This window comes from Protopterus annectens, chromosome 13.part0 (assembly GCF_019279795.1).
Source record: "Protopterus annectens isolate FY-2018-M chromosome 13.part0, PAN1.0, whole genome shotgun sequence".
Lineage (NCBI taxonomy): Eukaryota > Metazoa > Chordata > Ceratodontiformes > Protopteridae > Protopterus > Protopterus annectens.
The window spans coordinates 130,646,139-130,669,836 of record NC_056747.1 but is presented as its reverse complement, the minus strand read 5'-3'; the positions used below and the strand labels follow the sequence as shown (position 1 = coordinate 130,669,836).

General features: G+C 38.8%; 1 protein-coding gene across 2 annotated transcripts in view; it reads left to right on the top strand.

Annotated features, from left to right (window-relative positions):
• The window catches only part of LOC122817654 (lipoprotein lipase-like), a 201,966-nt gene that overhangs the window by 103,554 nt on the left and 74,714 nt on the right, over positions 1-23,698 (top strand). For both annotated transcript variants that reach the window (XM_044090717.1, XM_044090716.1), the window contains exons 4-5: positions 7,186-7,297; positions 7,392-7,625. In XM_044090717.1, the coding sequence (XP_043946652.1) occupies positions 7,186-7,297; positions 7,392-7,625 (346 nt within the window). The remainder of the gene's footprint in view (positions 1-7,185; positions 7,298-7,391; positions 7,626-23,698) is intronic.

Here is a 23,698-nt window from a genome sequence, read left to right as displayed (position 1 = left end):
CACTAATTAAAGTCCAATTCCTATGTTGGATGCAAATTAGCTGAAATGAATAGCCAATTAAAATTTTCAAAACGCGGGAATGCCGATCTCAGTGTCATTTAATAATAGATGAATCAACTATATGACGCTATGTAAAAATAATGTTTAAAAATGGCTAGTGGTTGTATTCTCATACTATTCATATGGTTAAATTTTCTTAACAAAAAGGAAAAATCATAAAAGAGTGCAAATGACTTAATCAAGCCCCTAGTCATGTTTCTCTTTACTTCCATAGATTGAGAAAAAATGGCCAATTCAGGCTCTCAAAACGGGGTAGCCACCATGTAAAGCCAATAGCTTACACTTGTTAGTAATGCGCCTGCTGGCTGCCTTAAGCTCCAGTTCCTATGTTGGATGCAAATTAGCTGAAATGAATAGCCAATTAAAATTTGTCAAAGCACGGCAGTGCCGATCTCAGTGTAATTTAATAATAAGTGGATCGACTATGCAATGCTATATAGAAATAACATGTAAAAATATCTAGTGATTGTATTCTCATACTATTTATATGATTTGAATTTCTTTATGGAAAAATCGTAAGAGAGCACAAATGACTTGGTCAGACCCCTGGTCATATCTATCTTTACATCAATTAAGTATGAGAAATAGCCAATCCAGGCTCACAAAACAGGACAGTCACCAATCATAATCACTGTCCCTCCCTCTAAGGCATCAACGCCAGTCTGCCATAGCGACACCAACAAGTCATATATAAAAAGACTGGTGATTGTGTCCTCCTACTGTGTACACAATCAAAATGTCTGAGAAAATGTCTGAAAGAAAATATAAAAACAGCAAGAAAAACAAGTGGCTCAAGCGAACTCACGGCTACATCTCTCCCCACAATAGTCGGGGGAAGAAAAATAGTAGCCAGTCCAAGCTTCAAGACACAAAGACCACCAATCATGCTCAATATAGTCCACTCAGTGGTTGTTCTTTAGAACTCGACGATATCTATACTGAAGTATGTTTCTTATCCTTCTTAAGATGTTAGCTTTGAATTAAATTTAATAAGTTCATGGATATTGAAAAGTATGGATATGAGATCGGCTAACCGATCCTATCACATTGCACATGAGCCAGATAAAGAAGTAGAAAAATATAGGTAGCCAATCAAAATTCTCAGAATGTAAAAATGACCAATCACTATTGAAATGTGTCATTCTATGGCCATTTAAGAATGTATCGTTCAATGGCCAAATGGGAGCACTTAGTGAAGTGTGAGAGATGGTCAATAATTCATCATTAATGAATTTTCGTTAGAAAGCTGGAAAAGCTTTATATATGGCCTTGTAAGATTGATAGGTCCATGTATTAAGGAAGATGTAAGCATGAAATCGGAAAACTGATCATGCCCTTTTATACTTAAGCCGAATAAACGAATTGATGAATATAAACACTCAGTCAGGACTCTCGGGGTATATGAATATTCGATCACTGTAGATATAAACAGTCCTGTGATCATATAATGGAATATAGGAATAAGCTTGATAGTCTCTTTCCATTATTGAAAAAAAGAATCCTGTAGCAATAGTTGAACATAAGCAATCATTGATTGTGCTTTCAATAGATATTTCAATAGCCAGTTTGCTTCATCCGCATTGAAAGACGTTATGATTTTATTTAAGATGTCATGATTTTATTTAAGATGTCATCACTTTCCTGTAGAGGATCCTACGATAGATACCAAACTTGATCAATCAATAATAGGTCTCTTACGATTTATAAAAATGGCTTCTCATGTATCAGACAGCGTATAAACATAATATCAAGCAAAAGATAGATCATGAAATAAGTTCTTTGTTTGATCATGCCGTTATTTTATAGTCGGTCTTCCCATTTTCAAGATCGGTTTTAAGGGGATGATGCTGTTTAGACCTGGCTGTTGGTCAGCTCTTAAATTGATTATCCATTTTGTTTCTCTTCTTTCAGTCACATTTTCAATATCTCGTTTCCGTGAACTACATGAATGATTTCAATGACTTTGAACATGAACGAATGGCCTTTGTTCATATCTATATGAGAGGCCAAAGCATTGTGTAAATCTTTGTTACTAATATCTCTTTGGTGTCTTTGTATTCATTTTTTGAACATCTGGTTGGTTTTGCCAACATAAAATGATGAACAAAATTTACATGTAGCTAGATATATTACTTTCTGAGGAAGATTTTATCGAAAGCGCTTATCGTTTGTTAAGAAAGGGACTTTTTTTGTACTGCTTTTAACTTGTTCTCATTAAATTCGTTTTAAAGAAAGTTTTTTGTTTATGAACTTTTCCTGAGGTATACCAGCACCTTCTAAGGACGTTAGCCTTGGTGAATTTGCTGTCGTTGTTTCTGTTGTTGCTGTTCTTTAGGCAGTTCACCGCAGCAGTGAGGAAATCTATTGTTTGCTAGTATAGCCTGTATGTCTTCTTTAATTGTACTGCCCTATACACTGAGCTTAGAGTGGCTTATTCTGAGGCAATTGGTTATTTCTAGTTTTCTTGATAGGAAAAAGCAATTAAAGTTTCAAACTTGTTATTTTTGTAGTAAATCTTTCAGCAGATGTTCAACTATAAATCCATTAAGTTTTGAAACATTCTATTTGAGGTTTGTAGTAAAACCCCTGTCAGGGAAGTTAAAATGTAGCAGAGCTAAAAAACAGTGCTGTTAGCTGCTCACCATCTTGGCTACGACCCCTATTTTCTTATTTTTGATTTAAAAATTGAAGGAAGGTCATAATCCAAATCATTCTCTCCAGCCTCTAGGATTTAGACACAGGCTTAAGTCATGCTGGGTACTGAAGACTTTCCTGTGTTCTAACCTCCTCCATCCTCCCAAAGTGCTGAATGCCATTCACTTACGTTAGACTTCATTTGCTGCTCAAGATGCTAGCATTGGGAAAATGGTCCCAGGCTTTTCAGTCATGGAATGTAGTATTCTGTCTGTCTGCCTTAGTTTGGATAACTGCCACTTAGCACCTTCTCGCAGGTCAGAGCTTTTCAGTTTTTTTTTTTTCTTAGTTTTTTTTTGTGCTATTGCAGATTAGTCAGATTAGATATTTGCTCCCTTGGACTATGGTTTCCATGTGCATTTCTCCCTTCCATTGCTGGTGCAGTTTTATTTACAGGGGCTCTGCACTTAGTTCATCTGTTGTGAGAATTTGCTTTTGGCTTTTCCTAAAGTTTAGTCTGTATCTTGTGTTTAAAGCTTTTGTTTCTTGATGACGCTGACTGGCTTTCTGTTTTTAAATGTAATCACAAGCTCCCCCCAGATGGCCACACTCATATGTATAGTGTGCTCAGTTACAAAACATATGAAACTTCCCTGCAAGATTTATAAAAACTTCAAAATGTGTAATATTTGGGATACAAGAAACAAATGATTGTTCAAAGTTCTTCCAGTGGATCAAGAGGAGACAGGGTAATCTTTCCCTTCATGTTTCCCCTTAGATGCATTTTCTTGACCTTGAATTAAACCTAATTAAACCTGGGTGTTAAGGAAACAAGAAGGGATGGTAGGTGTTTGACCTCCACTGCTTTTGACTGATGTACTGTCATTATTGGAGACTAGGATGGGTAGATTGATTCAAGACAGGTTAATGTATCTCCTGGATCTGCAAATGAACTGGCCAGACTTTCCTCTGCATCTCAATATGTGAGATCTATGAGGTCCAATAAATGCATTTCTCCACACAGGAGTGTTACTGTCAATACTTATTACTGTAATATGATAGAGACATTGCTACAAGCTGAGGTGTAGATGAATCTTAACCTCTCCTCCACTGTTTCTAGAGCAGACAGATTCAGTTCTGATCATTCCTTTATCAGCCACATTCCTATCTGTCCTCCCTTTTTGGCAGTGGTTCCCAAGGCTTGGGAAATACATAGCCAAAGCCAGGACTGATGTCAAGTAGAGGCTTTATTGTGAAGGGTGATCAACATAGTTGGTCCCCAAACCCATCTTCCTTTGACATCAGTCATGCTGTCAGCACCAGTACTTAAAGTGCTGATACAAAGTTCATTGTTGATGGTCCTCTTGGAGATATGGCCCACGGGCCATTTAGTGTTGGAACTTTTTAGTGTCAGTCAGACTTCCTAGTCACAAAATGATCACCATGTCCTCTTGGTCACATTTGCCAACCCTGTCATCAATGTTGTATCCACAAGTGAAAGGGGTAACTCCAATGCTTGCTGCAGCTCCTGCTTCTGCCAGGACTCCTTTTCATGCTTAACTGGTTGCTCCTATTGTCTCTAGGTCCAGAGGAATGGAAAACCACCAAAGTCCTTACTGCTACTGGTTTGACCCCCCTCACTTTGCTTCTTCATCCTCAGAAATTCCTCCTCTGAGGAATCTTAAGAAATGAAGATGTAAGAAGAAATGTGTTGGCTGTCACTTCCTCTATTGGATTCTGATGATAGGGTGAAACTGATTTTCTAACCCTGCCTTGGATGTCCTCATATTTGAGGAGATCCTTGAACTGATGGACAAGAGGGAGGGTTGACATCTTTGAACACACTTTTATTTACTGGAAAGGGTAGAGCTCCCCCCTCGTTTGGTTCCTTGGGTGGTGACTGTCTCACAGAATGGTTTTCCATGTCATTTGGGACGCATAAAGGCACTGCTATGTTGTGGCTTCTGTACCAAGAAAATGTAATGGGATCCTCCAGCTATCTTCGGACTGAATTGCATTAGTAAAGTCTCCTGTTGTGGATTCTGTTGTCACTGTGATTGCCCTAAATGGGGAGCTAATTTTCTGATCTCCTTCAATCTATACCCACTACCAGGGAAGAGACCAGGACTTTATATCATTATGGGGTATGATCTTTGTGTCTTGTAAGTTTTTAGTCAGAGCACAGTTATCTATCCCACTTGCTTAGGTTCCAGTGAGATCTTGCAGATGAATTAACAAGACTCGGCCAGTTGCCAAAAGAAGTGTTAGAAAGACGTTTACTTCTCAGGCGGTAGTGATGGTATCATTTTCCACCCTCTCCAGGTACCACACTCACAGTGCAGAGGATGGAGTTAGCAGACAAGCAGGTGCCAGTGTTATGGTCTGCTGCATGACCTGGCTGCAGTTGACTGATTTTGCAAAAATCCGGCCTGGATTTAAACAGTCTAAACAATGAGATTTTAATGCAAAGGGTGAGTAACTCCATTTGCCTCCGTCTCTGCCGGGTTATCTTTGGATAACTGAGAAATGTTAAGATTTTACTTTTAAAATCCTGCTATGGTTGTGGCAACCCTGCTGACTATGTTGCAGAAACTGTGAGCTACCTCGGGTTCTCATACACTCATCCTACCCTGCCTAAATTGACATTTTCTAACAATATTTTCTAACAATATTCATACTGATTGCCCACCTGTGTACACTCCCAGGGGGCATTCCTGGCTATGTTCTGGGGTTATTTAGCTACCCCTCTTCTTTTGTGCTAACTGGAATTATTGAGACATTATTGTAAAAACAACTGTAAAGGTACCACAAATCTTCACAGTGAGGATTGTTTCTAGCACTGTAACTTTTGCACATGTTCAGTTACTAAATGTGTGCGGTGCTATAATTGGGGCAAATCTCCAGTTATGATTATGTAAGGAAACATCAAATTAGTCCAGAAAGTCACTATCAGAGAAAAAATCACCAGTGCAGAATCTCGAATCAACAAAATACCAACATTGACATCACTGGACACCAAAACAAATCACAGACCAGAACAAACACCAAAATAATTCTGGGGGAAAATAACCCCATCCCCTAACAACCTATATATACCAAATCCATGGTCTCAAAAACATGGAAAAAGAAGAAACAGCCTAGAGAAAAAAAAACACATGAATACCATTGCATATTTAAACACTGCACCAGCAAATACATTCCCCGGACAAACATAAACACTATACTACACACACACACACACACACACACACACACACACACACACACACACACACACACACACACACACACACACACCCCTTCTCCCAAACCACAAACTATGACCCAAATCTATAAGCACACTACTCAGTCAGAGGTTCTTCAGTATAATGAACAGTTGACATTCCCACATTTGACAAGATATCTGCCCAAAATAGTCAACATTCTCATCATTCAGAATTATATACCGCACTCGCAGTGATAAATGAAATGTCTGCAGTGTTAAAACTGGGGCAAAATTTGAGAATAAAATGCTTGCAGTGTTATAAAGGATAAAGATGTTGAGTAACAAATGCTACTAGTCAGTATCTGTGTAGCTGCCAGGAGTATTTATGTGAAGCTGCTGTTGATCATCATGTAATTGTAACCTCTTCATGTCAGAGCCTGCATTGTTTCTGAACTCTGACAAGATTAGACTTTAAGTTCATAGGTTCATAGATTAGTACTAGGCTAACTGCCCTTGCAAGCCATTTTAAGCCTAGCCAATTATCCCTTGTGAGACTCCAACCCTGCACCTTGTGTTTGTAAGGCAAACACCTTAACCATTAGGCCACCCAGTGTGATTGTAAGAAATGATGATCAGAAACCTGTTTCTGTACTTTTTTATTTATTGTACTACTCTGTTCAGAATTATTCCTCCCTGCATTGCTCTCATCATATTACATAGACTTACTAGAGTATAAGGCTATGGTGTCTGATAGTGGGTTCAAAGCTGCCTCTGGCTATTATTCATACATCTATGTATGACTGGCCCCAGTCTGTTATATCCAGCCATTCTTCATGTTGTTTTGTTTCCCTAGTGGATTTATTTATTTATTTTATTTTACATTTGTTGACCGGCCTAGTCTAACTTGATACATGTCCATTTTCAGTAGAGGCCCAGGGAGAAAAGCTCCAAGACAGATACAAAATATGGGGAGATGAGCAGCTTTACCTCCATAGGAAGTAAGCATCCTTGCTCCATTACAGAAGTTGCTGTTAAGATAGAATATGATCAATTATTTGTACAAACCAAGGTTATGTAGCTACAGGCATAATTCTGAGACCCAACCTGCCTGACAGTATTTTGAGCTCAATCTCAATCTAGTTTCACCATTATCAAAATTAAAAGGTAAAAAGCTTGCAATTTGACAATTGGACAGCTGCCAAAAATAATGCTTCAGTTTCCTTTTTAAGTACTTTTTTCTCAAATACATAAAGTTTGTTGTTTCAGTAATGTGTCTTCTTACCTAGGAAACAGTGGATGTCCCTGTAGACAGCTTACATTTGATTGGGTATAGCCTTGGCGCTCATGTAGCTGGATTTGCAGGAAGCCATGCAACATCAAAAGTGGGTCGAATAACTGGTAAGAAAATAACTATCATTAAAACTGCTTCCCCTGTTTTGATGCACAGCATATTTTAATGAATAAATAAATGCTTAGCCTGTTTTATTTTCAGGTCTTGACCCTGCAGGACCTGCATTTGAAGACATGCATCCACATGGCCGTCTTTCACCAGATGATGCCACCTTTGTAGATGTCCTTCACACTTTTACACATGGATCACTGGGTCTCAGCATTGGAATCAAGCAACCTGTTGGCCATATAGACATCTATCCAAATGGTGGAAGCTTCCAGCCTGGGTGTAACCTACATAGCGCTTTGGAGAAGATCGCAGCTTATGGATTCTTTGGTGAGGCACACATTAAATATGCAGAGCTAACTGCATCAAAGAAATGTAGCTGTGAGTGTTTACAGTCTTTTCTGCATTGTAATGGAGTTATGGAATCCTTCTCTTTTGAATAAAAAGGTAGATCTACAACCCTATTGTTGAACTCAAAGCAAATGGGATTATAGTTAACAGGGACAAGTTAGACTGATTACTTGGCCAGCAAGGACCAGCTTGATATTGATGGGTTTCTTGGTAACTGGTATTGGGTGTTGGGCATCATTCTGACCTTTTGAGAAGAGAGTATAAAATTAAACATCACTTAGATGTTGTGGAGTCATTTGCAATGTTGGACTTGTGTAAATGTGAGTCTTGAACTTGGTGGTTGCACGGAGCACTTTACTCCAAACTAGGGTGGGTGCATTCTGTAACTTAGTTTGAGCAAGGAATGGACTTATACAGAAGATAATTTTATTTGTTGTTCACTCCCTCTTCATTAGTATTTAATACTCAGTAGAAATATTTGAAACTTTGTTTATAATGCTTTTTTATACATTTGTATACATATAGAAGATCATTTTATTGCATGTGAGCTCAGCTATGATCTTTGCTTTAAAGAAAGAGTAGGATATTATGAAAATTAAAATACTAGGAAGAGCATTTCTTGGGCTACTTTTAGGTTATTGTTTAAGTGTTTATAGTGAGGTAAGACGTTGGGCTATCTAGTGATGCATCTTGTAGGCTAGGATGTCAGGGATGGAGGGTGGATAGTTATTAAACAATGTGGGAGGTACAAGATGGAATGTGAGAAGGTAAGCATGTTAATCATAGATGTGGAAACTCTAATGCTTCTCAGATTTTTTGAAAACAGTAAAATGCATCATGGGCAGAATGTTTGCGCTTATATTCAAAGGTGGAGGCAGATAATGAAAGGGGAACATTCTGATAAGGAACTGATGGGCTACCAAATGAATTCTAAAAGTGTGTCCTGCATCAGAGAGAGGATGAAAGATAGGTGGTCATAGTGTCAGTGGAATTAATGAGTGGTTGGGGGAAATCTGAGGTTTGGGGTAAAGGGAACTGGAATAGAATATGCCAGGTAAATGGTTGTAGAATAAAATGGGGAAGGCACAGCACTAAGCAAGTTACAATGAGTGAAATTTATTTGTAGACTGGTCTGAGATTTTTTATTTAAACTGAGTGACCATTACAGAGAAGAGGTATGGAAAAAGATAAGCATTGCTGTCTGTTTTAAATGAAGCAAATGGTAGCACTGACAAGTGTCCTGCATGAGATAGTAGTACATACATTTATTCTTGGTGAGATACCCTCAATGTATGCCACACGAGGTGTATTGAAGAAACATACTGCCATTTAAAACTGCCTGCGCAAATGTCATCTGTGGCACGAAATTCAGTGTGTCAAGTGCTGGTAGGAGATGTGTGACATTTCAGTGTTTTAATTTGGTGACTTTTCTAAAGCATGTTCACTACCTGAATAAGAAATTCAGTAAACTGACCAGTGTTTTTTTTTTAAGCATCCAACTCCCGCATATTTAATAGAAGTGTATAAACTGGAATATACGAGACATATCTCAGTATAATAAACATGGAAACATGATTATGATAGTTCAGCTCATTCAGCCCTCATTATTTAGACGCAGAATATAGACATACAACAGCATTTCTGCAAAGACAAACCCCTGAGGAATGCAAATAGTACAGGAAAGGAACCAGAAGCGGAATATAGACATTGAACAGAATTTCTGCAAAGACAAACCCCTGAGGAATGCAAATAGTACAGGAAAGGATCCAGGCACTTTTGTCCTCAGTACTGTTCTCTGTGATCTGTTCTCTGCATAAATGTTGGACTGTTAAAGAACTATACCTGCTGTCAGGCAGTCAGCCAAACCTCTAAGGTTTAAAAAGAAGCAAATTTTCCAAGATGGTTACCTTGTTCTGTATTACTCAAGAATAGTATATTCCATTGACAGGGTGGTATGTAAAACCAGATGGAAAGGACACAGCTCAATTTGTATAACTACTTCCTTTTCCCTAATCTTACTTTAGATGGACATCATTGAATTATGGCAAAGATGTACCTAATTATTATGCCTTGAACCAGTCTTCATTAAAAAAAGGAGTCACTAAAGTCACAGAAAATGCAGCCTCTCTAAGATAGGCACCAAGTCTCCAGAAAATCAACACACCTGAGTCTTGTTGACATCTTTAAGCTGTGAAGAGCAAGGACCCAGTTTTCAGTAGGCAGGATATGGAGTATGTCCATTTCATGGAATCCTTTCAGTCAAATGGGAAAAGATAAGTCATGGTGACTTCCTACGAACCTGATACAGAGCATCTTATCTGTGAAGTACTGCCATAAGGCATAGCATGTAGGGCTACACAGCATGTCTACTCTGTAGAAAAACTCAGCAGAGTAGTAAGCTGCTGTGGTGGTTTCAGTGGAGAGGGTCTTTTCCTTCTTATGTGATACGTCTGACTGCCTAAGCCTAACTGTGATCTATGTCAGTATAAGTCTCTTCTCCTCTGAAAGCATTGTTCTCCAGTGATTCTCAAGTATCCAATCTTGTCTCTTCAGATTTCACTCTTGGATACCTCAGTTGGCCCCGTTACACCATCCAGTCTGATATTCCATTTAGAAAGTCCACAACCCTTTCTATGAAGACATATTTTCACACATTTCTTGAGTAGTTGGTCCTGACCTGCTGTCTCTGCTCATCCCTTCCCCATTTTTCCTTTTTAAGGTGACCTTTTCACACTTCTCTGAAATGCTGTTGTGTGCTCCCATTTCTGCTGTGGTGAACACCTCGCATTGGCTGTGGTAATACCTATTTTCTATCCATCTTATACACTTTTCTGATAATTTTCTTTTGGTCGTCTTCCAGCAACCTGATGTGTCAGTCTTTAACACCTTAAAGTGCAATAGACTTTTCGGGGTGTAGCTTGACCAGAACCTGTTAGAGCAGGTTATTAATTCTTTTGTCTAGAGTCTGTCTCCCTGAGGATGTACCCTAGCATTTAATTTGCTGCTGTCACAGTCCTATCACTCCGGTGTTTCTGGTAATCCAGTTTGCGTGTGCCAAACATCATCCTATTCTGCTGCCATCAGTACCAATCTCTGGTTAATACTTCACTCCATTGTTTGTGTGCCCCAAATAAAATGCTTTGAATTTGTCAACAGGTTTTTTTCCAATCACTTGACTGGCTTTTCCCTGTCCTTCCTTAGACTCTTCCACTCATTGTCCAGTCCTGTATCTGTCTTTGTGTCATTAGTGAAGAGGTAGCGTGTATTGTTTCATCAGACATTTCTGAAAAGGTCACTTTGCAGATTGCCACGCCTAGAAGCAGCCCTTGCAATAGTCCACCAGCCACTTCTGTTATCTGTTATTGCTAATATCCACAATTGTTTGTGTTCTGCTGTTTATCCCTGCTGCATCCCATTTCCTCAGTCTTAGTCCTATCCGCAAGCTATCCAGTTTTCCTACCAGTTGCCTGTGCATGACCAGGTCAAATGTCTTGAAGGCTAGGTAGGTCACATCCAACAGCAACCATGTCATATTTTACCGTGACCCTGTTATAAAAGTGAATTCGCTTTTTATTACCCTTCTGCCTCTTTTCTTGTACTGTGCTTTCACCAGCCACCCTCCCCTGCCTTCCACTTGTTGCATATCTTCTCTCTTGCTGTAATCATTACACCCAGGTCCTTGTACATAGCACTGTGCATTCTGTCCTTCACCTGTTCCCATAGGTTCTTCATTCCTTCAATTTGTTTCCAGACCACCAGCTCATCTTTGATCCTCTTATCCAGCTCAGCATAGTCCACTTCCCTTAAATGCACATCATCACCTCTGTTCTGCACTCATACATGAAGTATCATCATTACTGGTGGCTAATAGTGTGTCCTTCTTGACTTCTATCCAATCCTCAGCTTGGATTAGGACCACATCCAGCACGTTGTACAGTCCTGTACACCAACTCTCTGAACTTGTCATAGTCCAAGACCTCAGTCAGGCCCTACTATCTCTATACTCAGGAGGTTGGATTATTTCAGTCTGCTCATAGCATATTCAAATTCCCCAGGAGTATAACCCTCCCTCCTTCTAATCCATCCTGTTTTTGCCTTCTCTTCCTTTGATATCTAATCTCCCAGCACTCCCTCCTGCATCATGTGCTGTAGCTCACTTGTCTTCTATCTAGACTCCTTGCACTGCAAAGTATACCTAGACATGTTCTGAGTCACCCTTATTTGTTTCTTTGATATACTGCATCCATTTTCTGGCTCTTCCTGATTTTGAGTTCCTACATTTCTGACACCCTCTACTCTCCTCTCCTCTTTCATCTTACTTAAAGACTAAAAGGAAAAGTATGCCTCCATGATCATGGTTTTAGAGTATTGCATCCTTTCTAGGATAAGGTGGATCCTTTCCCTGATACAGGGCTGATCTGTCTACCAAAGTCCCCATCATCCTAACGGTTTCAAAACTGTTCTTCTTTGTCCACTGCCACAAATATCATTACACTGCTTAATTCTCCTTAGTGTGGCAGTTGTTGGCACAGGTAACACTTCTGAAAATGGTATCTTCAGCCCCTAACCTGGTAACAGTCTGCCAGCTCCCTGGCCCAAATAGCTACCACCTCAGCTGTCTTCCTTGCCAGATCTTTGTTGCCACTGCACACCACAACATTCATGCATTAATTGCCCTTGGTGACCATCTTGGTCATCTCTTTCCATGTCTCATTAAATCTGTTACTTGAGACTGCCTTCACTCTTACCTTGACTTTCCTATCTCCTTTACCCTTGTTGAATGACGACCTAGTCATCAAAATCTTCATCTGTTCTTTCATTGGCTTCACTCTCATGCTGTGTGTCAGTACTCCTACAGTTGTATCACCTCAGCCCTTGTCTCTGTTGGTGCTGCTTGCATCCTGCTATGTGCTGCAACTGATCCTATCTCAACCCTTATTTGCTTTCCTTACAAGACACATTTGTCATGTCCTGGCTCTCTCTCATCTTAATTCTCTCATTTCTTCACCTTTTACTTCCATGCTTTCTTTTTTTATTAGTCTCCTGCAGTTGATCCCCCTGATTTGTTACTGTAGTGAGCCCCAGGTTTATGTCTTACACCCAAGTCATCCTTCCCTTCACCTGATACGGCTAGTAACCGAGTCCTGTACCACCATCACTCCTACTCCTTCTCATAGGCTGTACCCATCTTCCTTCCCCCGTACTGTATTCTCTGACCAATGACTTATTGTCTCTACAATTCCTCCTCCTTATCATATTCCATCTGACTATGATTGTCCTTCCCTTTTTTCTCATTACGTGGGTGCCCCTCCCCTTCCTCTCCTTATGATGTTGGTCTTGCTTTGCAGCCTCTGACTCGACAGCCCTTCATCTCCTGTTACCACTCTCTGCTGTTGTCCTCCTGCTTTCAGTTCCTTCCTTGCCTTCCTTTGCATCTCTTTCTTGGGTGCCTCTTTCCCTTTTCTTACTTTCGTCTTCCCTGCCTGTTCCTTGCATTAGTTCTTCAGCCTCTATCCTCCTATGTGTTGCCCACTTGTCTCTACTGCTCTGTCTCTGCCCATATACTGGTAACCTCTGCTCATCTCCAATATGTCTTTTCACTCCCCATGCCATCTCCTTGCCTTCTAACACTTCCTCTTTTTCAGTATCACTCTGCCATTTCTCATCTCACCAGCCAGTACAATATGTCTGGCTCCCACATGCTTTGTTAAAGTTCTTTCATTCTCCTGTAGAACCAACATTATCTCTGTCCTAAAGCTGTCTGAGCCAAGACCCTACTGCATACCTTGAGTACCTTGTTAGTCTCTTTGCTTCCTTTCTCCTTCAGCCAGAACTGCTCCCTTCCTACTGTCCCAGTCTTGAATTTATTTTTTTAATGGGTTGCCACTTAACTAGGACTTTCTTTGGTACAGAACTGAAAGAATAAATGAGATAAAAGAACAAGATTATGTGAACTCAATAAAACCCCCCCTTCATTGGTCATGGTTCATGCAGGATTACTCCGATTACTCAGGACTAATTTGAGATTAAGCTCATTTAGCAGTTATCTGAGATTATGATTAAGCCATCTTAACTGAGTTTTTTGAAGGGGGTTTACACAAAGATGAGTCAGTACATCTGTTTTCAGAGACAGAATCTATTAGCAGACTATCACATTTAGAATCCAACCGTCTTCAGGATTGTTTACACATTTAGATGGGTGGTGCTGTAGCATCAACTTAAATTGCCACTGTTAACAAATAAAGAAATAGACACATTTTATGCTTTAAAGAGTAATTTATCTAGTAATTTTATTCAGACTCAGACTATAGTTCCAAGCCACATTTTTAAATTGATGTGTTAAAGTTAATAATTTCTGTTTGATAACACACAAATGAAAACACTGATTCCATATATTATCTAGAATTAGAACTTCATACTTATCCTGCAGATAGTATCATTAATCTGCCTGGTTACTTTATTTCCTTAAGGTCATAAAATTTATCCTGCGAGGTATGAGAGTTAATGTGACAAATGTAAGATGGGAATAATGTGAGATCTCGGAGAAAAATCAGTCTGGTGTGTAAAGAAACAGATTCATGCAGAAATCAGTAAGAACGTTAATCAAATTACGTTTTATTTGTGGCATTTTCAAGAGTTGCATAAAAGAAAAAAAAAGGCACTTTGTGACCACCACACAAGTGCATTTGTACTTAGGATTTCCATGGCTGGTATCACGCATCAGCTAAATGTGAGGGTTAATCTGTCTGCTGGTATTACTGCTACAGGAACTGCAGAGAATTGTGGGTAGGGTAACTTGTCTAGGAGGTGCCAGTTACATTTCACTGTAAAGAAACAGAAAGTGGTACATTGTAAACAAAAAAATCCCTGAAATTGTAATGTCTTGATAAATGCAGTTCTGAGCAAGACAGAGATGCATGCAGACAGTGTGACAGTCGGTTACAGGTGAGAATAGAGTTCTAGTTTTAGAATATTTAGGAATTAGAAGGTGGTGGTAACACCACTGTAGAGGTTTTTTTTGTAACGCATCATCTGGGATTCAGACTCAAGACAAAAGCAGCTGTTAGAAGATGACCAGAATGGTCAAAATGGAAGGGATTGATCATGAGTGCAGGGTCCAAGTGGAGGGGAGAGGAAACCACTGAATACCCTGTGTACATAAAATAGTAAAGGAAAGGACAGAGGAACAACATTAAGAAGACAGGTCCAGAAGGTAAAATCGTAAGCAAGTGATTAAGAGATATAAGTGTAATGTGTTATGATGAGTAATACCTAGGTAGTATTTAACCCATTAACTACTTCACCATGGAGGATAGGGGTACAACTTATATTGGAAAGTTTCATAAGGGGAGTGGGATGCATGTTAAGTTAGATGTGTAGAAAAATGGAAGGGAACAGTTGAAGTGGGACTGGACGTATATCAGATGGATTAGATAGTTTAGATAGTTTTTAGCAACCTTCCACTATCATAATCATATGATTGATAAATGCCCTTAATGCACACCAGCTAACAAGAAAGCTGTATTATCTACCTCAGGTAACGGGATTCTGGTTTCATACTGGATAGCATTAATAATAGGCTTACAGATATTCTGTATATACTGACAGTTCTGAATCATGTAGATAGTTTGCTTGTGTCTGTTTTTATATTCCGTATATACTCAGTTTTGAATTATATGTAGAAATTTTGCTTGTGTCTGTTTTCATTTTCAGTATACACTCACAATTCTGAATCGTAAGTAGATACTCAGCTTGTGTTACAGTTCTGAATCGTATGTAGATACCCAGCTTGTCTGTTTTCATATTCCGTATACACTCGCAGTTCTGAATCGTATGTAGATACCCAGCTTGTCTGTTTTCATAGTCCGTATACACCCGCGGTTCTGAATCATATGTAGATACTCTGCTTGTGTCTGTTTTCATATTCTGTATACACTAGCAGTTCTAAATTGCATGTAGAAACTCTGCTTGTGTCTGTTTTCATATTTCGTATACACTCGCAGTTCTGAATCGTATGTAGATACTCTGCTTGTGTCTGTTTTCATATTCCGTATACACTCGCAGTTCTAAATCGTATGTAGATACTCTGCTTGTGTTTGTTTTCACATCCAGCAAGACTTACCAGTAGACCTTCCGGGTCTATATTATAGTATCAACGTTTTTAAACTTCGAATGCTATAATATCGACCCATTTTTGTCGAAAATTCAAAATAGCGAAGCCACAGAGCTTCGAAATCTTGCCTAGGGTAAGATTTCAGTTGTCCATTCCATGGCTTCGCTGTTTACTGTACTGTGGTGGGAAGGTTACGGACCGGGGTAAGGTAAGTATGCGAATGGAGGTTACGGACCGGGTTAAGTTAAGTGTGGGAATGGATCGGGGTAAGGTGAGTGTGCGATATGAACATTAGGGTAAGGGAGCGGGTAAGGTGAGTGTGCGGTAGTTAGGGACTTTAGGGTAGGGTTAAGGAGAGTGGATAGGTAGTAGTGTAGGGTTAGAATTATGGTTTTGTTAAATGTATGTGTGTGGGTGGTTTAGATATTTTAGGTTATGAAGCTGGGTAAGGTGAGTTAGGGACCTTCCTCTAGTAAATAGCCTATGTGATGAATGATGCCAAAAAATTAAATAGTTTAAAATAAGTGAATCACATTACATCTTTGGGGCTTTAGTTTTATTGGAATCACATTACATGTAAAGCTTATCTGAATGTGTTGTACCCAGCTGATTAGCCACTCTTCATGTGGAATGCCCACAATGCCTAAGGTGAGTCATTTGCTGCATTTGCCATCTTCATTTCGCTTTAATCCATCCCAGTAGGTGTTTATACTGAAGCCTTGTTTTTAGTGTGTGCTTATCAACTTCCAAAACTTTGTTACTCTTAAAAGCAGTCGGCTGTTAATTGTGAGAGATCCCTTGTGGCATGCCATGATAGAGTTCAGTTGTAAACATTGCCATATGAGATTTATGGAGCTGCTAACCAACTGTTACAGTGTTTCAGGATCTTAGATCGTGCTGTTTTCCATGTCCCAAACATCTGAAAAGTATAGTTTCCCAAATTTTCTGAGTGACTTCCAATTGGATGAAAACAAAGTTTGAGTCTGTGCCAGATTGTAATATACATATTATGAGCAAAGTCATCTGTAATGATCTTTCCTGCCCATATCTCAAGACCCTCTGGGTCCCATGTTCCGTTTTACTAGGAATTTAGTATGGGTAGTTGTTTTTTCAAGGAGGAGTTGGAATTCACATCCACAATGTATCAGTTTATTACTAGGTACTGTTATGTAACAAATGTCAAAATAAATAAATAATTGTATTGAACCAAAACTGTTGTTTTAATATATAACTAAGGTACTGTACTCCAAATCCTCCTTGATTAGTGGGATTTATAAAGTTTATCCTCAGCTGCTTGGCAGTGTTTAGCATTCTCATATAAAATTCATTATCGCTTTACTGAAATTAACTATATAACCAGTGAAAGGAAGGATGATCATTTCCAATCAATAACTTGTATTAAGAAAGGGAGGATTTTGTTTATTCCAAAAAAAACTTGGTCTTTTATCATGTTTAATAGAGGTCCAATATTATCATCAATAATTTTACATCTATTCATAAATAGTTTTATTCCCATTTATGAAGATGTCTGTATAAACTGGGTAGGGAGTTTGACATACTCACTAGCTAGCTGTCAGTGTGTGTTTTTTTGAGAGGAAGCGACACTAAATAGTCTAAATAAATTATAGGAACTCTAAAATAGTAGCCAGGTGGGAGTTTGGATTGTTAACCATGTAATGCTGTTACCTGCAAATTAGGAAGATATAGTGGGGTCACCATATTTAAATGTATACCTATTTGGATGTATTGTTGCTGTAATGCAATACATACTTTCTACCTCTAGAATGAGGAGCAACAGAGACAGCGAACAAGCTTGTCTTGTTCCTGTATATAGTTTACATGTTGGGGATGTTCTTGTGCCTGTGATGACTCTTGCTTGAGAGTGTATGTTTTTATGTGTATATATATATATATATATGTATATATCTAGGGAGTAGATAGCAAGGTGTTTGGCAGGGCTAGTAGGTTTGGAGGGTGTGTTGGATGACAGGATGGGGAACTGGGTGGATGACAGGATGTAGAATTGGTGGAAGAGTTTTTGAGGGTGGTGTTGGGAAAAGGCCAGGGTTGGGGTGAATGCCTCTATATAGCAGCAAGGTGCTAGTGGATGTGTTGTGAGTAGTTTGCAGAGAATAGAGAGTGTAGAACTTTAGTTTTTGTTTGTTGGTGAGAGAGTTGTACTGATGGATGATGTGTTTATGGAAGCATATGTTGGAGATTTTGTAGAGAGATGGGGAGATTTCAAATTAATGGAAGGTAGGAATTGTGTTATGGATGCTAGTGATAGGATGAATAGGTGAGTGAGAGAGGTTAGTGTGGTATGAGGTTGAGAAAGTGGGATGGTTATGTAGAGGTGATGCATTGTGAGGTTTGAAGGGTCAAGAGTTAGGAAGGGGTAGTATGGGAATGCTGGGGAGTTGAGTTATGTATGTATAGAGTGGGTGTGTGTGGGAGTGACAGAAAGGAGGAAGTCGATTGATGTTCTTTGTGTTTCACTGTTGCAGTCATCACCTGAGGGTTATTCCTGCTGTGGTAGCCCTCGGCTGGTCCAAATATCAGAGTCAGTGTTTTTCTGCATCGGCTGCGGTGGCTGAGGGCTACCACAGCAGCGATAACCCTCTGGTGATGACTGCAACAGTGAATACACTCGAACATCTACATTTATAGTAAGTGTACACAACTGCACTTTTTTGGGTTTGTAGGAAGGGAGTGGTTCTATGTCTGTGAACTTTGTGTAGGTGGAATCTGACAATATTGTAGAAGGGGAGTGTCCGTGTTATAAATGTAAGGTGGGTGGGAATGGGGGTAGGGTAGCGGAGTGAACGGAGCGGGTGTACACCAGGAAAAAAGGTGAACACCAACAGAAACAATCTAAGCGGGTAATAAACAGTAGGGAAAGGTAGGAGAGTAAAAGAAAAACAAGCTTGGCTAGTACAGGGGAGTAAAGGTAAGAAGGAGAGTGGGTTTGGCTGGGAGAAGAGTGCAGAGATGGACAATGAGGCAAGCAGTAGACAGGAAGGTATTGGTAGTGTATGACGGTATTGAGTAAAAAGGAGCAGGGTGAGGGTGTCCTGACAGAGTTAGGTAAAAGTAAAAAGAGCAGCATGGTGATGTACAAGCAGAATACAAGCTGTGGTAGCAATAACAGGCTGGGTTAAGCAGTGGTAAGTTGACGGTAGCAGGACGTACTTTTACACAAGGGTACAAGCCCCGTAGATAGGAATGTAGTTCAGGAAGGTTCCAACTGAGCAGTGGGTAGGTGAGGCAATAGACTTGGCAGTGTGCACTATTAACCTTAAGTTCTCTGCAGAGTCTGCAATGCAAACACAATCAGTAACCCAGAATGTCAGTTGGAAGAAAAAAAAACATTCGGAATTGCACAACAACAGTTCTGCAAAAAAAACAGGTCAGAAAAGTGAGTGGAGAGAAAAAAATATATATATTTTTGTCCCTATATTTGCCTTTCTTGTTTAGTTCCTCTTGCCTAACTAGTTCATTTTCTAGTTTTGTTACAATTTTTTTCCTACTTCACATCTTTTGGTTCCTGATATACTACGTCCATTTTTTTTAGTCTGGCTGTAAACAGTTCCCAGTCTGCTATAATACTTTACTAAGGACAAGACTTAATTAAGATGAGAGAGAAAAAAAAACTTCTTATTTTTCTCTTAATAGAAATAGAAACTAGGTCAAACTATAACTTTGTTTAATTTGTCCAGTTTGTTTAGTTCAGTTTTCAAAGTGTAAGACATGCTCAGGAAGAAATTGAAGAAAATTTATATAAAGATATTGAACATGATAAGTAAGCAGTTTATAGATATATAAGATATGGTTAAGAGTAAAGACACACAAATCGATACATTTTGTGTAGATTCAAAAATATATTTACAAACACAACAGATAAAGGTATATTTACATCTTATGAAAAAAAAAAAGTTTGGCTCCAAGAAGGGGGTGATAAATTTAACTAGTAACATCCAGGTTACTTGAGATACGGAAATTAAATCGTATTGAAAAAGAACGACACAAACTGGATCCAAACAAAGCATAGGAAGGTGACAGAATTACTGTTGACCCGTGAATAATTCAGCATGAACTTACAGTACTATCTGTTATTTATCAGGTCATTTATTTATGGGGAGATTCCTAAAGATTGGAGACATGCACATTTTTAAACTTACCTTTAATGAAAAGGGAAGAGGACAAACAACATACGTTTACTTTCTTGTTATGGAAAAGTAATTGATAAGGTTACTTTTGGCTACATTTTTGTCAGAACTGGAAATATTGTGACTTGAAACCATGCACCAGCATGCAGATGTTAAAAATAAATCCTGTAATTGCTTGTAACGTGTGATGTTCTATGAGAATATGACTTTCGGCTTTTCCTGGTTAGGGGTCGCCACAGCGGAACTCCGGTCCGCTCATGATTGGCAGTAGATTTTTGCGGTGCCAAGTTGCCAGCCTGGTGCCCAACCTTCAAAGAAGACATGCCCATTCACGCTTGCACCTACCTGCATGTCTTTAACGTCACTCATGAGAATATAGTAGTTATAAATGAAAAAAATGTGCATTGATGTAATTTCTCTAGACATAATTTCAGCATTTGATAGGATCATGCACAAAACACTGATCAATAAATTAGAACAACTAGGGACTGATGTAATCTTGATAAAGATTGATATCTGCATGGTTACAAATAGGCCATGGCTAGTATCCTACAGTAGGCTGGACAGGTGAAATTCTAGGTTACAGTCAGGATGTTGCACAGGACTCTGTCCCAGGCACTTGCTTGTTTATGTTATATCTTCCAGTGGTATCTTTTTCATCTGAGGTGTTCTACAGTGTGTATGCTGATGACATTTATTTTATTTATTTATTTATTTAACATTTATTAACCGGGAAAGTTCGACTTGGAACAAAGCCAATTTTCAGTGGAGGCTCGGGGAGAAATGCTCCAGATACATGTCTTTGAACGTGGGAGGAAACCGGAGCACCCGGAGGAAACCCACATGAATGCAGGGAGGACATACAGACTCTGCACAGAAGGCACCCCAGACGAGAATCGAACTGGAGAACCTCTTGCTGTGAGGCAACACTACCGCTGCACCACTGCGCCGTCCGACATGAAAAAGGGTAAGCTGATTTCATCTGTTACACAAAGGACATGTCTGCAAAAGAACTTAACTAAATTGATCATTTTGGGCACAGAAGAATAATATGCTGATAATTACATAAAAAAATAGGCATTTTATATTTGTTAGATGTATATTGAAGAGTGAATATTTAATACAGCACACAGTGACTGGATGTGAAAATTTAAGCTATTAAAAGATCTGAACTAGTACAGTGTCTCATATCGATATTTTTGAGATATTATTGTGGTATATATAAGGCATTTAGAGACAACTACCTCTTGGAATGCTTAGGTTTACCAAAGAGTAGTGAAAAATCATCAGACAACCTATGTAGGATTAAGATAAGCTCCAAACTGGAAAACCCCAGGCCCAGATGCAGTACCTAACTTCTAGCAAAAAGTATTAACAATTTTACATGAAAACATGATTTATCTATGAGTAAGAACTATTTATATGCACACCCTGACAGACACCAACCCGGTTAACAATAGGAAAAACAATACTCCTACTTAACAGCGAACCTGCAAGCTATCCTAAAAACAGTAGACCAATAACTTGCCTTCTGCTGATGTATAAACTATACACTAGAATTGACGCTGACAGAGTTTATAGTCATTTAGAAGAAAACTCAATCATGGCAATAGAACAAAAGGGTAACAAAATAAAGTCATATGGAACAAAGGATTATTTACTATTAAAGTTATAATAGAAAACTGTAAAAACGGGAAGAATCTAAGTATGACATGGATAGATTACAAAAAGCATTTGACATTATCCCATATTCGTGGATAAAAGAGTGCTTAAAATGTATAAGACACACCCTACACTGATTGATTACAGTACAGTGACAATGAAACAGTGGTAGACCACTCTGCAGTTAAGGCATGATAAAGGGCAAATTATTATTCCAGGGATAAAATTTCAAAGGGGGATATTCCAGGGTGACTGTTGTCACCGCTGCTATTTTTATCTTTTCTTTAACCCATTAAGATGTCTACTTAACAGATTTAGGTCATGGCTATAATTTGGCTCCCAGAAAACAACAAAGTTTAAAGACTTCTCATCTTTTTGTAGATGACTTAAAAATATTTTTTCTGATGATATAAGAATGTTATTTGGTGTTGATAAATGTGCAAAAGCAACCTTTAAAGCAGGAAAGCTGCAGCACCAAGAAAACATCAGTTTGGGACAGGAATGTGATATAAAAGAACTTGAGCAAGAGAGAGTATATACATATTTGGGAATTGAAGGATCAACAATAAACCATAAACAAATGCGAATAAAACTCTGTAAGGAAGATTTTAGCAGGCTTAAATTAACACTACTAACAGCGTTGACATCTAGAAACAAAGCCCAAGCTATAAACCAATTTGCTGATCCTGACCTAACTTAAGTTTTGGAGTGATTGACTGGTCCCAAAAGGTGTTGGATCGGTTGGGCAGGAAAACGAGAAGGATGCTTCATGCTTATCAAATGATTTATAAAAATCAGTGTATATCAAGACTATATATTCCCCATTCTGAAGGAAGTGTGGGCCTCATAGAAATTGATTATATGTATAAATCTGCAGTCATAGGACTGCATACATACCTGCTGACCCTACAAGACCCAAATGTAGTAAAAGTTTTTAAACATCAGGAGAATAAGTCTAACATGACTTCCCTGCTTAGTTTAGCAGAAGCATATCAATATCAAGTGGGAATGGAAATTAAACCAGAATTAGATAAAAATCTGGCAGCAACTGAATGTGCCAAAAAACAAAAGAAAAACTATAAGGTGAAGGATCAGATGTGGAGCCAAGAAATGTGTAAAATGCATAAATACAGTTGCAAGTATAGAAAACTCTTGGAACAACTTCATGTTGATCAGGATCAAACACAGGAATAGCTAAGGAGAGGTGAATTTAAACCAAATGACGAAAAGTTAATATTGTGACAGCCCAAGATAGTGGACTACGTACACCTTGGTTTACAAAGTCCTTTGAACATGTGGGAGAAACAGACAAATGTAGGTTTTGAAAAACAGAACTGGAAACGGTCACACACACATTGTTGCTGGTTGTGATATAATGGCAGAAGGACTGTATACTGAAATGGTTGTGACATAATGGCAGAAGGACTGTATCGATATCAAGTATGTATGCAGTCCTATGACTGCAGATTTATACATATAATCTGCTCAGCCTCCTCTCAAACTGAACTTCATAATCTTACTCAAAAAGCTTTCAACACTGTAGAACAATGGTTCTCACACCGCTGCCTCCTCTTAAACCCCAAGAAAACTAAACTACTACTCTTTACACCAACCCGAAAGTCCACCTCTTTCCATTTCAATCTCACTTCTAACAACGGTGCTCTTATCACTCCTGACCCAACCACTAAACTGCTAGGAATAACAACAGGCAACAATCTTAACTTTGACACTCATATAAACACCACAATAAAATTAGTTAACAAAAAACTAGGATCCCTTTACAGAATTAAACCCTATCTTACACCAGAAGCTAGGACCACTATAGCCAGAACTCACCTAACCTCCACTCTCCTCTATGCTTCTCCTATATACACCAATCTCTCTAAAAACAACCTCAATAAACTAGCAACATCCTATAATACTATTGCTAGATTTGCAACAGGCTCTCCTTTTAGAACCCATCACTGCCTAAATCTACGACATCTAAATTGGCTAGAACTACTTAACCAGCTCAAACTTCACCAACTTACAATAATCCACAAGACCCTGTATCAACCTAGCAACACCCCAATACTCTCTACCCTAATTACACCTTATAATAATCTCAAAAA